A 13756-nucleotide genomic window follows, 5' to 3' on the forward strand; every position below is an offset into this window, starting at 1 on the left:
TAGTAACAATTGCATTTTTTAGTTTGAAGAAAATAAATTTTCTCAGAATAACTACTATTTTTTTAACGCGAGAATTTTTGTATGCTTCAACCAAAAAAAAAAAAAAAAAAAAGTTGTTTAAGCTAAAAGGAAAATTTATTGGGAGAAAAGATATAAATTATCTTGATTGATTTTCATTTTAATAAATAATTCCGAATTGATTGACAACAAAAAATTTTTACACGCCCTTTTGGTATAAAAAAAAAATTTTTTTTCACTTTTTTAATCGATCTTCACATTTTTAACAATTCGGAATTGATAAGCAAAAAAAATGTTTGATACGCTTCTTTGGCTCAGCAGAACCAATAAGGTGTATATTTTGCAGTACGCACTTTTGGCATTAGGATCGGAATTTATAGCCAGAGAAACTAAATATTAAGGATATCCATAACTATATTCTCCTTTGAATTTTTTTTTACAGTTGATTATTAGTCAGCAGAAATATTCTATAATTATTAAATTAACTGGAAATTGGTTGTTTAGACAACTAAGATGAAATAGTACGGTTGATACTTTTGTCAGTAGTAAAAGAAACTAAATAAATGCAGTTCTATGAGACGGCAACTAAACTCTTAGTTGAGTCAACTATTAAAATTATTTCTACCAACTATCATACAGTCACTAAGCTAACATAGTTACTGTATCTATATTATGTTAATCGACTCAATGATAAAGGTAATATTGTGTTCACTACTAAGTCTTGATTTAAAAAGATTGAAGTTTTGTAGTGACCATAATGAGGCAAAAATAGTTTCTTAAGTTTAGTTAATGTAACTATTTTTTCGTGCTGATTCACACTAGTATATAGTTCCAGTAACAATAAAAATTGGTTAAGGAGACTATATTTTTATATCTGTCGCTGAATAGTTCAGGTTACTAAGCACTTTTCTCTCAGTGTATAGTGATCGTCAGTTAACGTATCCATATCGTACCAAAACGGATCGTGATTATCGCGATCTACTTCTCAAGCGCCACCACTCATAACCAAATTACTAAACTTTATAATGCATATCTTGCAAATTATACAGTGTTTATTTATAAAATTATTAATTATTTAAAGCGCGCACAACGACAATGAAAAAATACTAATTATATATCTAATGCAAGAATTTCTGTTTTTTATCTATTAATTTTTTAATTTATCTTTGAAACAAAAAAAAGACTGTAAAATTTACATCAATTAATTACGTATATTCTATTACTTAACATTTCTTGATATTAAATAATAATTTTTTATTGCACCTATTAGAATTATTAATATGTGATTATTAATGACAGCTAAAAATAAAATTGTAATGAAGTTAAAGTTGTAAATTTATCTATTTTAACCTCAAATTAGTTTTAATAACAAAACGGATCGTTACTATAGCGAAACGATCTTATGATTTCGGGATCCGCCTGGATCGTGATAATCACGATCCGATAGACCAGCACTTTCCGTATACAACGGATACCCAACCGAGGAGAGTGAATATCACGATACCGTTGAGTGATGAGCGCAATATTTTTTTCTCCGTGTACAGTAATATATAATATTATATTATTGTTAAATACTAATTATATATAATATTATTCGTAAACTATAGTACATTTCGTTATTTACATTATTAAATGTTTAGGAACGATATAATAATTGTTTTCATCGTAACTCTGATGTTTTTCATAAGATAAAGCATTTTTTTAAAAATATGTAGTCCACGTATAGTATTTAAAAGAAAAATTTTATTAAATATGAAAAAATAAAAAAATCTAATGAATATTATCAGGAGGGAATTTCAACTTTGCTATGTATTTTAATTTTACTCCCACCATTTCAATCACCAATAATTTAATTAATTTATAAAAACGCTGATTAACTGTAGTGATCGAGTAAGTAAAAATATTCACAAAGTAAAATATTTTAACACCGGTAAAGCGCATTCTGTAACCGGATTAAAATTTTAATTTTTTGCTAAAAACAGTGAAAAAATAACTTGGCTTTTTTTTCATTGCCGCCATTTTAATATTTATCAATAAATATTAACATCCATAGAATGCGTGAGAGCCACAATCATACTGAAGCTGATATTTTTAATTTTTTCGTTTATAAAGAGTCCAAAATAAGTAAAAAAAAAATCAGTGCGGGTATCGGTAAATGTGTACACGCGGAAAAAGTGGAGTTTTTCTGGCAATTTTAAGTGTTGCAATAAAGTTTCATTGTAAATTAATCTTATATATAGGTAACACATTTATTATTATTATTATTATTTTAAACTATGTATATTGAAAAATTATTCAAATGAAAAGGTATCAATAAAAACAAAATTGTCATTTTCAATATATAGTTTAAAAATATTTTATTGTGCATTGATCTATCTTTTCAATCTACAGCATTAGCTATAAGCTTTTGGTTTGAGGCTATTACTATCGAAAAAAAACTGATCAATTTTTATATAATACGTAATATAACGTGGAGATTTTACTGAAAACTGCAACCAAAGTTTTATGGTACCTTTGTTGATCATACCGTGCAAACAACTCGACTTATAAATTTTTTTTCGTTTAACATCCACATTGATGCAGTGATCATCAGCAATGTTTCTAAGGAGACTACTGACCATCGTGTAGATACAATCTGGAACATTAATTACTTGGCCACGAATAACATATTGACCATTAACGTGTTTCAGTCGTTTTATTTCCATAAATGGAATTCGCGGAGAAATCAATCTTTCTGATACTAAGTTTAACGAGGGTAAATGTTTAGGTTTCCGTGGAAATTTGAATCCGTTATAAACAGCCATGGTTTGAATATTTTTCTTGTTCAAAGATTGTCTACATGTTTTACATATTAAAATATTATCTTTATCAAGATGTGGAACTATAATTTTCAAAATATCTTCATGTTCGGAAGATGGAGGTTGTAAATCATATTTAAACCATAGTTTCTCACAAACTGAACAAATGCCACCAAATGGATTTTCCTCAAATTCCATTTTTATTTCTTCATGAGCAAGCTGATGACGGTGAAAATCGCTGTACAATAACAGAGTAGTATTTTCACTTTTGTCAAGGTATGGTACTTGATTTTGTGATTCTTGAACTGGCTCTAATTTAACGGAACTGTGCGCTCGCATAGGCTCAGTTGCTCTTTTCTGACATATTGCGTTGATATCTTGGTCAGATAATTCGACTAATTTATGCACATTACTTGAATCATCACAAGTTTGAACGCTAATATCATCTTCTTGATTATGGACAACTGAAGAAGTAACACTAGTTGATTGAATGCAAATTTTTTTCCGGGCTCTGTACCCTCTTATATACTCAGTTCGCGTTTTCTTAGGTGTCGCGTTGAAGTTGGGCTTAGGTAATTCAACAAATTTATGTACATTATTTAAATCATCACCAGCTTGTAAAATATCATCTTTTTGTTGAGGGATAACCAAAGGATCACTAATTGATTGATTGCGAATTTTTCTTTTGGCTCTGTACTGTCGCATATACACAGCTAGTTTGCTAGTACTTTTACGTGTTGCGTTAGTGTCTTGACAAGGCAATCCGACACCTTCAATCGGATTATTTAAATTATTATCAGCTTGTAAAATATCACCTTCTTGATGATGGATATCCAAAGGATTATCAGTAGTTATTTGATCGCGAATTTTTTTCCGGGCTCTGTACTCTCGCATATACGCAGCTGTTGATTTTCTACGGGTCACTTTGGTTTTTCGACAAGGTAATGCGACAAATTCAAACGGATTATTAAAAGTACCATCAGCTTGTAAAACATCATCTTCTTGATGGGCAACTATAGGAGTGTGATTACTTAACTGCATGAGAATTTTTTTCCGGGCTCTGTACTCTCGCATATACTCAGCATTGTTTTCTCTTCGAGTCGTGTTGATGTCTTCATAAGTTAATCCAACAAATTCAAATGACTTATTTAAATTATCATCAGCTTGTAAAATATCATCTATTTTTTTTATGACAATTGAAGGAGTATCACTAGGAGTATCACTAGTGGATTGAGTGCGAATTTTCTTCCGAGCTCTGTACTCTCGCATATACTCAGCTCGCTTTTTTTTAACTTTGTGATTGTTTAGCTGCGATTGTACAATTTTTGATGCCTTGTCTGGATCAAAAATCTGACTTACTTGAGAATTATGACGTTGATGAAGATCGATTGGAACAACTACAACATCTTCCTGATAATTTTGGATTGGAATAGCATTCCCACTAGATTCTGCCATCATAAAATCTGGAAATCCATAAGTTGTATTATATTAAATTATATAGGTCAAAACATAATACTTTTTTGTAAAACTTGAACTATAAATATTTTTAAGAAAAAATATTTATTTTCTAATAAGTCATTAAAATAATTATATTGATGATAAATAAATAATTGAAATTCTGCAATTTGACAATGTACACGGAAAGAAAAAAATGGGAATTTTTCCAATTTTACATGGGGAAAATTCCTTTGTTGACATTGTAAATTTTACTATGTCAACATGTAAATTGTAACTATGTCACATGGTAAATCTTGCTTTGTTACATAGGAATTATTCCTATATTGAAAATGTAAATTTTCCCATATCAACATTGGAAAAATAACTATGTAATATAGGAACAATTCCAATGTTAACATGGGAAAAATTCCCATGTTGACATGGGAACAATTCCCATGTCAACATGGGAAAAATTCCCATGTCAACATGGGAAAAATTCCCATGTTAACAAAGTAGAAATTTCCATGTATATAAAAGTAAAATATTTGTAAATTGATGTTTTTTTTACGTAAGTTATTAAGTTAATCAAAATTAATTAATTAAATTGATGATTATATAGGGGAAGAGAGGGAGGCAATTTTGCCCCTCCCCCGCCCAAACACTATTCATGTTAATAATTTGGGAGGGGGGGGGGATTTTGGCCCCAAATATTTTGAGGCATCCAAAATTTTAGGGGCCCATTTTGCCCCCTCTTCCCCTACTCATTTATATTAATCGAATTTATAAAAACATTTGTTGTTTGGTAGGTGCTACAAAAAAATTTTAATTAAATTACACAAAATTTTTTCGGAAACTTTGAAATTCTATTTTCGTAAATCTTAAAACCTTCATACATCCCTATTTTATCGCTTTAAGGCCTAAATAATAAAAATGACCAAAATATTTGGTATTTTAGTGATCTCAGCTTCTTGCGGACTTTTCCCATGCAACATTGCAATTTTTCCTATGTTGACATGGGAATTTTTCCCATGCCATCATGGATATTTTTACTATGTGAACATAGGAATATTTACCATGTTAACAGAGGAATTTTTTCCTTGTCAACACGGGAAAAATTCCCATGTCAACATAGAAGAAATTACTCCAGTAACATGGGAAAAATTCCTATACTGACATGGTAAAAATACCCATGTCAATAAAGGAATTTCAGCAATGGTAACAAAGCAATTTTACCATTTCTACATGGAAATTTTTCCAATGGCAACATGGAAGATATTCCTATAATATATGGGTAAAATTCCCATAAAATATGGTTATATTCCCATTTTTCCCTAGTAAAATTTCCCATGTTGATAAAGTAAAATTTGCCATGTCAACGAGGGAATTTCTCCTAAGTAAAATTGGAAAAATTCCCATGTTTTTCTTTCCGTGTAGATTAAAAAAAATTTAATTATTTAAATTTGATTTAATACTTAATTTTAATTTTGAGTACTTTACATTAGATTTTAAGTTTTCCCATTTAAATTACACGGAAGTTTAGGATTTTCAATTTGTCGGGTCGCATTTTGTAGGTAATTTAATACTCTTCAAAAGCCTTTTTTTTAATTTTACTGGGATTCTAATTGTTTCTTCTGAATTGGTTCTGAAAATTATTTTTTTAATAACAATTTAGGTTTTTAGTTGATATTGACTAAATAACGAAATTCACAGTAAAAAAGTAGATAACGATTTTCTATGAAATTTGATTCTCTACAAAAAAGATCCTCTTAGTTAAATGGCTTAAGGTAGTTGTCCTGCTACAATATTGTCGAAAAGTTATGAGCTATATACGCGGTAAGAGTAGGTTAGGTAGTAGTTAAAACGAGACGTTGTTTTTGTTTGATACTGTACCCGTGAGAAGTTTACCTACACACTAATCATATATACGTATACACAAATACTATTGATCATTTTCTTAAATTACTCTCTAAATCTGAAACAGTGAAAACCACTGAATAATAGTGAATATTCACTGTTTCAGATTTAGAGAGTAAAATTTGACAACGTCGCATATGCTCTGCCAGTTGCTGTATAGTGTACTGAGTATATGTTTAAATTTACCGCTCAAATAATACTATGTATACTCGCGTACAGCGTTGTCAGATTGTTTTTTTCCGATTCACCGACATGTATATTTTTTCATCTATTATTGAACTTTGTGTTGCTATATCTCAACAATGAGATGGTGAATATTTTTTTTTTTTTTTAATTAAATTCAGGACAAATTCATTAACTTTCTGTTAGTTTTTCAAAAGTTTCTGACTGTTAGTTTTTTTATTAGAATTATGAACGCGATTCGAAATGCATACTCCTCATTGCTCGCAATGTTAATGATACGGGCTTTGATTGTAAATATTTCAAATTAGAGATGGTCAATCGACTTCAAATTTTGATGGTAATTGTATCTTAATACCCTTAACAAGTATAATAAATTTTAGAACTTTCTGACACTATGCCCATCACCCGACAACTACCTTAAGTGTTTCGTTCATGTGATATAGGGATTTTATTAAATTTGTAAATAAAATATTTGTCAAAAATTTTTCCTAAGCTTATCGAATTTAATCCTTCGTATTTTTATTAATGGTTTAAATTAATAAAAGTGAAATTGATTACTTATTAAAAATTTAAATTAAAAGGCATTCGGTCAAATTTTTTAATTACAAATTCAATTAAATTCCATTATCACATGAACGAAGCACTTGAGCCACTTAACTAAAAGGACCTTTTTTGTAGAGAATCAAATTTCCTAGAAAATTGTTATCTACATTTTTACTGTAAATTTCGTTATTTAGTCAATATCAACTAAAAACCCAAATTATTTTTAAACAATAATTCTCAGAACCAACACAGAAAAAACAATTAGAATCGCAGTAAAATTAGAGACTTTTGAAGAGTATTAAATTACCTAAAAAATGCGACTCAATAAATTTAAATGCGGCTGAGCTATAGAGAATTTAAAAAGAAAATCCTACACTTTCCTGTAATTTGAATGGTAAAACTTAAAAATCAAATGTAAAGTACTTGAAATTAAAATTAAGACCTGAAACTTTCAGAGAATTTTTTTTTAACGTCTAAAACAATATTTTGAAATGGGAGGGAAAAAAAAGTAGTATTTCCAAATGGACCACCCTAATATATATAAGTATATAAACGAAATAGAAGCTCGAAAATTTATTGACAGCGGAAAGTTCTGGGGCTGGCCCGTCGGTTTTCCAGATTTTTTTTTTTTTTACAAAACTGACTTATGGGTTTCGCCGGGATATTAAAAAATTGCCTCTATATTACGTTATTACCACTTACAATTTTTTTTCTTTACATACAAAGGTGCAGGAGAATAAAAATATTTACGGATGTACAAACAGTTAATGCTAAGACATTGATATCAATAATCAAAACAAATATATAGTCATTTATAAAATACTAGTTCATATTGAATGATAAAATGACATTTGACTCAAAATACACGAAACTTTTTAGTTCTTTAAGTACGACTAATTGTAATTTGTATAAGATAAATTAGTCTCTCAGTGTATTTATATTAATATAATAATTACAATTTACGAATACTTACAATGCAATTGACGGGTTAAGATAACCTATAAATAAAAATTTTACCAACGAGTTTTTTTCACTATAGTTTTTTATTGTCTTTTAGCTAGTAACTTGCACTGCCAATGTTTATAATTTACACATATACATTGAATATGAGAATACAATTTTAAAATGCGAACTGATAAATCACTATACCACGCTTTTACAATTATCAAGTTAAATAAGTATAAGCACGTTGATTCGACTGAGGCGTTCATGTGATTTAAAAACACAGAAACAGACTGTATGCATAATGTATTGCCTCGTGAATATCTTTCTATAGTGTGGTGTGTACACTTATAGTATATATGTGTATATATATATATATATATATATATATATATATATATATATATATATATATATATATATATATATATATATATATATATATATATATATATATATATATATATATATATATATATACATATATATTAGGGTGCTTCATTTCGGAGCCAGATTATTTTTTTTCAAGTGCATGTGGAAAAAACCATAGTTCAACACAAAAAAAAAAATTTCGCGCAAGAAAAAAAATTCTATGTCGATTACAGACCTAGCTCATTGAAAAATTCGATTTTCCCATTTAAATAACATGGGAAAAATTTTTTTTTTAGCTCTAAGTATTTTCAACTTCGTTAACAAATCAATAGATCAAATAGACTAATACATATTTTTGTAGGAAATTGAACGCTCTACAAAAAAGGTTTTTTATCATTTTTCGAGTAATTCATCTATTCAAAAGTTATTAGAGCTCGAAGTAAAGTTGGAGACCTTTTTACTTTTCCGGTAAAACTATCAGACTTATCACAAAATTTTGTGAAGTCTTTTTTGTTGCCAATTTTATTCTCTACAAGTTATTATTCATAAAGTTTTTTCAAATTCCGCATTGTTTTCTAGTTATTTTCATTTCGATGTCGAGCTCTTGAAATCGATCAGAACCACTTTTTTAAACAGACCTAATAAAAGTTTATTCAAAGTTGATAGTTACAAAGATAACAGCGATTCTTGGTGAAAGCCACCAAATAACGAGAAATGTGACTGTCTAAATATAAAACTGCCAGTTTCTGAATAACTATAAATTTCAAGTTTTTACCAGAAGGCCAATTTTGTAAGCAATTTAATTTTTCATGAAATTTATATGATAAAATTCATATTTTACCCTGAAAAAGTGATAATATCTTGAAAAATTATATTTTTTAGAACAAAATTGCAATTATCTCAGTAACTATCAACTTTACGTAATTTTATTATAGGACCTTTTTTGTAGACAATTAAATTTCCGATCAAAATAAGTTAGAAAAAAAATTTTAAACTTCTAACTTTAGCGGGATTTGGCGAGCCTAAGATATCGACCTAAAATTTTTTTTGTTTTCCGAATAATTTTTTTTTTGTACAAAGAAAAATATTTTTGGTATTAATAATAAAAATTCAAAAAAAGCACATTTTCGGCCCACCCTACTTACTACAGTACTAATCTTTTTTACTGTAAAATTAAAAAATGCATGTATCTCATGAACAGTGCACTTTAGCAATATGAGTGTCATGAGCAATTTTGTAGAAGACAAAATTTTCTACAAGATTGGACCTATGCATATTTTTTTTAAGATGAGCCGTTTCTTCACTATTAACAAGAATAAATGAAAAAAGTGAAAAATTGACTTTCGGAGCTGATACAATCGACATGGATCGAGTTAGACCAAAACTGTTTCATACACTTTTAAAAAGCAACAATTACTCTACAAATAAAAACTGGTTTCAAAACGATAGCTTAAAATCGGGCTAAGTTATAGTAATTTTAAAAAAAATTATTCGATTTACATGCTTTTTAAATGGGAAAACTTTGATGCTCGATAGAAAGTATTTAAAATTAAAATTAAGAGCTGAAATTTTCAGGGAATTTTTCTCTCAACATAAACAACAAAATTTTCTTGTGTCCGCTAAAGAAAAAAAATGTTCGTTTCAAATGAAGCACCCTAATATATATATTGGGTCACTCCGAAAGAAATCGATATTTTTTTTTAGCTGTTGTAAATAAAGTTTCTATACATCGAAGAAAAATCCTGTGAAAAAGACGATTTTTTATTTCAATTTCAAAAAGTGGCGCTCGCTCTTTGAATTTTTCTATGCTAGTAGCATCCCGAGTAGAAATTTGGACCTGACACTAGCCAGGGCCGGACCCGACTTTCCTGCTTCGAACCTGACTTGGCATGTAACGCAGATGAGTACTCCGGACCCAATCCGGCATGCCTGGCCCGGGCCCTGTTGGGCGTGCCCGGGTCAAAAATAAAACTTGATTTAGACTTGGTTTACCAAGTCGAAATTTGGAGCCGTTTTTTACAAGACAAACTGGACTTTTTTTTACGGAGATCTGAAATACATTGAGTTTTCGCCTTGGTTTAGACTTAACTGGCTTACTTAGTCACGATTTAAGACGAAAAAGTTGAAATCAAGTCGAAGTTGACTTGGTTTAGACTTATTCGACTTAAATTTTAAGACGGAAAAGTCAAGATCAAGTTGAAGTTGACTTGGTTTAGACTTATTCGACTTAAATTTTAAGACGAAAAAGTCTAAATCAAGTTGAAATCGACTTGATTTAGACTTATTTGACTTAAATTTTAAGGCGAAAAAGTCAAAACTAAGGTGAAATAGATTGTATTTATTAAGGCGAAAAAGGTGAAAGTAAGGTGAAAAATATTATACAAAAACAGTTATAATAAATGGATATAATATCAATATTTAATATAATAATTGAAATTAACATACATCCTTTTTAATTAATAATAAATTAATAAACTGACATAATTAATTATAAAAATTATAAAAATACCTTATCTATATAAGTGCTTTGAGACCGAAAATGTAGTCGCCATCCCAGTTGATAGTTTAATATCTTTTCGTTTTTTATTAACACAGGTAATCAATTATTTATTGCTAAACCAGTTAATAATTATGAAAATGAATAAATCAAAAATTTTTTTTTTTTATTGTATCATAACGAATAAAAATAGCATAAAAAAAATTATTATATAAATAACAAAACGTCTTACCATTAATTTTTATTATTAATAATTAACTTATATTATAAATTAGTTACATAACGATTAATTAATTTTATTAACGTAATAAACATATTTTACACTAAAAAATACAACTTGCTTTGAACTTGGTTGAGCAAGTCTAAAGTAAGGCGAATAAATAACTTTTTTCGACTTGGTTTAGCAAGTCAAAAGTAAGGTGAATGATTATCGTGCTCGAAGTTAAGACGAATAAGTTCAAACTAAGACCAAAAAATATGAATAAGTTGAAGTAAGTCGAAACTAAGATCAAAAAAGTTCAAAAAGTTGAAAAAAATTAAATTTAAGTCGAAAAAGTCGAGATCTTGTCAAAAAATCGTCGGCAAATCCATAACTTCAAAAGAAAATAAGGCGAAGCGAGCCTGAATCAAGTTTTATTTTTGACCCGGGTGCCGGCTATGAAACTGCTCCGGCAAGCCTGGCATAAGCCCTTAGAAATTTATTTGACCAAATTCTTATCGTTACATCGGGAGTTGAAATTACTTTTATAAAAAAAAAAACTATTCTCGATCAAAAAGTTTACGTTTTACAAACATTAAGAATTTTTTTCAAAAGTATTTCATTTCGCAATAAGTAATTTGAAGACTTGCAATAAATTAATTTCTTTGATCGAGAATGTATATTTTTTTAAAAGTAATTTTTTTTTCAGTCCATGGATTAATGGGGCTTTAAAAATATAAAGTAAAATTAATTTCATTTATTGTTTTTTATTATTACTGATACATTATGCAAGTGGTACATCCTTATAAATCGATTTCTTTTATTACTTTCTTCTAATCGCATCAATCGATGTCTATTCCAATCTCTAGCATTATTCGTCGCTGATGATAAACCTCCCTGAATTTCATTATCATCTAAGGGTGTATTAGAACTACTACGTAAAATTCTTCTTATTACTTCTAAAACAGAAAATTATATACTTTTAACACAATTTTTCTTTTTTTTTGTTAGATTATAAAATAAAATGATAACACTTCAAAATTGAAAAAAATTCTATTTAGTAATTTAAAATTAATTAATTTACCTGTCATACATTAAAAAAACGGTGTATCTTTGAAAATTTTTTTATTATTATTGGTTGTGTTTTTTATCGCCACGTATAATACATCTCGAGTCAGATAAACTCGCAAAATTGAGCCGATATTTTTTGATGTTTTTTTTGTTGCTCATCACTATATAGAATAATCGGGTCACCTGAAAAATATAATAATACCAGCTGTAGCTCTTTGAAGCATTTAATATAACGTTTTTTATAAATTATTATATCAGGTATTCCTGAAGTGTTCCTGTCCAGTTCCTGACCAGGAAAGCCTCGCACGGCTCTATAATTTTAGCCAAGGGTTTTCCAAATCCATTTTCCATCCGGTCCTCTTCCGGCAAACCTCAGACTACTCGAATAGTTTTAATATTGGGCTATCCTGATCTATGCCCTGTCCGAAACTGATCAGGTAAGACTACGGCATGCCCTTTCCGGCATACCGTAGTGGTACCTGACCCGGCCCGGATATAGTGTCAGGCATTACATCAGGTATTTTCTACTCGGGATGGGAAAGTTATTTTTTTTATAAAAAATCCTGTAACTTCATTTGACGTTAAGGAAAAAATTTGAATCATGGGTATTTTTGTAGAAAATTTTATGCTCTGCAAAATTGTTCAGAAGCTGAAAAGCTCTAAATCGTACGGTTCTCAAAAATCAACGTTCAAACGGTTTTTACATCAAAACGGCTACTCTCATGAAAAGTATCAAAAAAAGACTTTGTAACCAATATCTTTAATTACAAGAAGGCTTAAAAAACATTAATATAAGTTTTGTACTTTATGATTAATAAATATGTTTAATAAATACTTTTTCATGGAAATTATTATTTTCTGCTTGTATGACATAAAGATAATCCATTTTTTTACTTAATTTTCTTTGAAGAAAACTCGGCTACGATCAAAATCACCATTTTAACAAATTTATTGTACCATGAAAATATTTTTCACTTATTTTCAAATCGATTTAGGTACAGATTGTGTTAAAAACATGATCACAACCATAATACAATTGATTTTTGAAAAGTTATCAACTTCGAATACCTGTGACTTTTGAACCTTACGTTTTAAGGCTTTCGAGCTTCTGAACAATTTTATAGAGCATAAAATTTTCTACAAAAATGTCCATGTCTCAAATTTTTTCCTTAACGTCAAATGAAGTTATAGGATTCTTTATAAAAAAAAATTGGTCTATCGGTTGACCTTGCGGGCTCCTTGAGCTCGAAAATATTGTTGTGAATACATTTTTGAGCTCTTCGCTCGAAAATACTTTTGTATGCCGTTGTTTTCGAAAAAAACCGTTTTTTACTATTTTTTCTCCAACGATATCTCTCAGACGAATTGATCGATTGAGACGGTTGAGGCGGCAATCGACGTGTGTTATTGAGTTCTAGAGCTGATCAGATTTTGAAATCGATTTCTCTAGTCGTTTTTGAGAAATTTCGAAAAACTACACGGAAAAAAGAGCAGTTGAAAAATTACAGTTTCGTATAGTAGTAAAGCGCTCCGAGTCTGAAACTGTAAAAATTACATTTTTTATCAGTAAATTTTACAGAAATAACAAATATTACAGTTCGAGACTCGATATTATTGATTTAAACTGTAAAATTTGCTGCTTAAAATTGTATTAATTTCATTACTATAACAAATTTCTAAAATTACAGCTAAAGCTTTAATGTTTAAAGATTTTTGCCCGGAAGGCCGATTTTTACTGTAGAAACTGTAATTTTTCAACTGCTCTTTTTTCCGTGTAAAAAA

General features: G+C 29.0%; 1 protein-coding gene across 1 annotated transcript; it reads right to left on the reverse strand.

Moving 5' to 3' along the window:
* Positions 1 to 2358: 2358 nt before the first annotated feature.
* LOC130664678 (uncharacterized) lies at positions 2359 to 8141 on the reverse strand. Its single transcript, XM_057464711.1, has 2 exons — positions 7867 to 8141; positions 2359 to 4279 (listed from the first exon to the last, which is right to left on the reverse strand). Exon 2 carries the CDS (start codon positions 4272 to 4274, stop codon positions 2412 to 2414), a length of 1863 nt encoding a protein of 620 aa, XP_057320694.1. The 5' UTR covers positions 4275 to 4279; positions 7867 to 8141; the 3' UTR covers positions 2359 to 2411.
* Between the last annotated feature and the right edge of the window lie 5615 nt (positions 8142 to 13756).

Source organism: Microplitis mediator, chromosome 3 (assembly GCF_029852145.1).
Source record: "Microplitis mediator isolate UGA2020A chromosome 3, iyMicMedi2.1, whole genome shotgun sequence".
NCBI classification, from domain to species: Eukaryota; Metazoa; Arthropoda; class Insecta; order Hymenoptera; family Braconidae; genus Microplitis; species Microplitis mediator.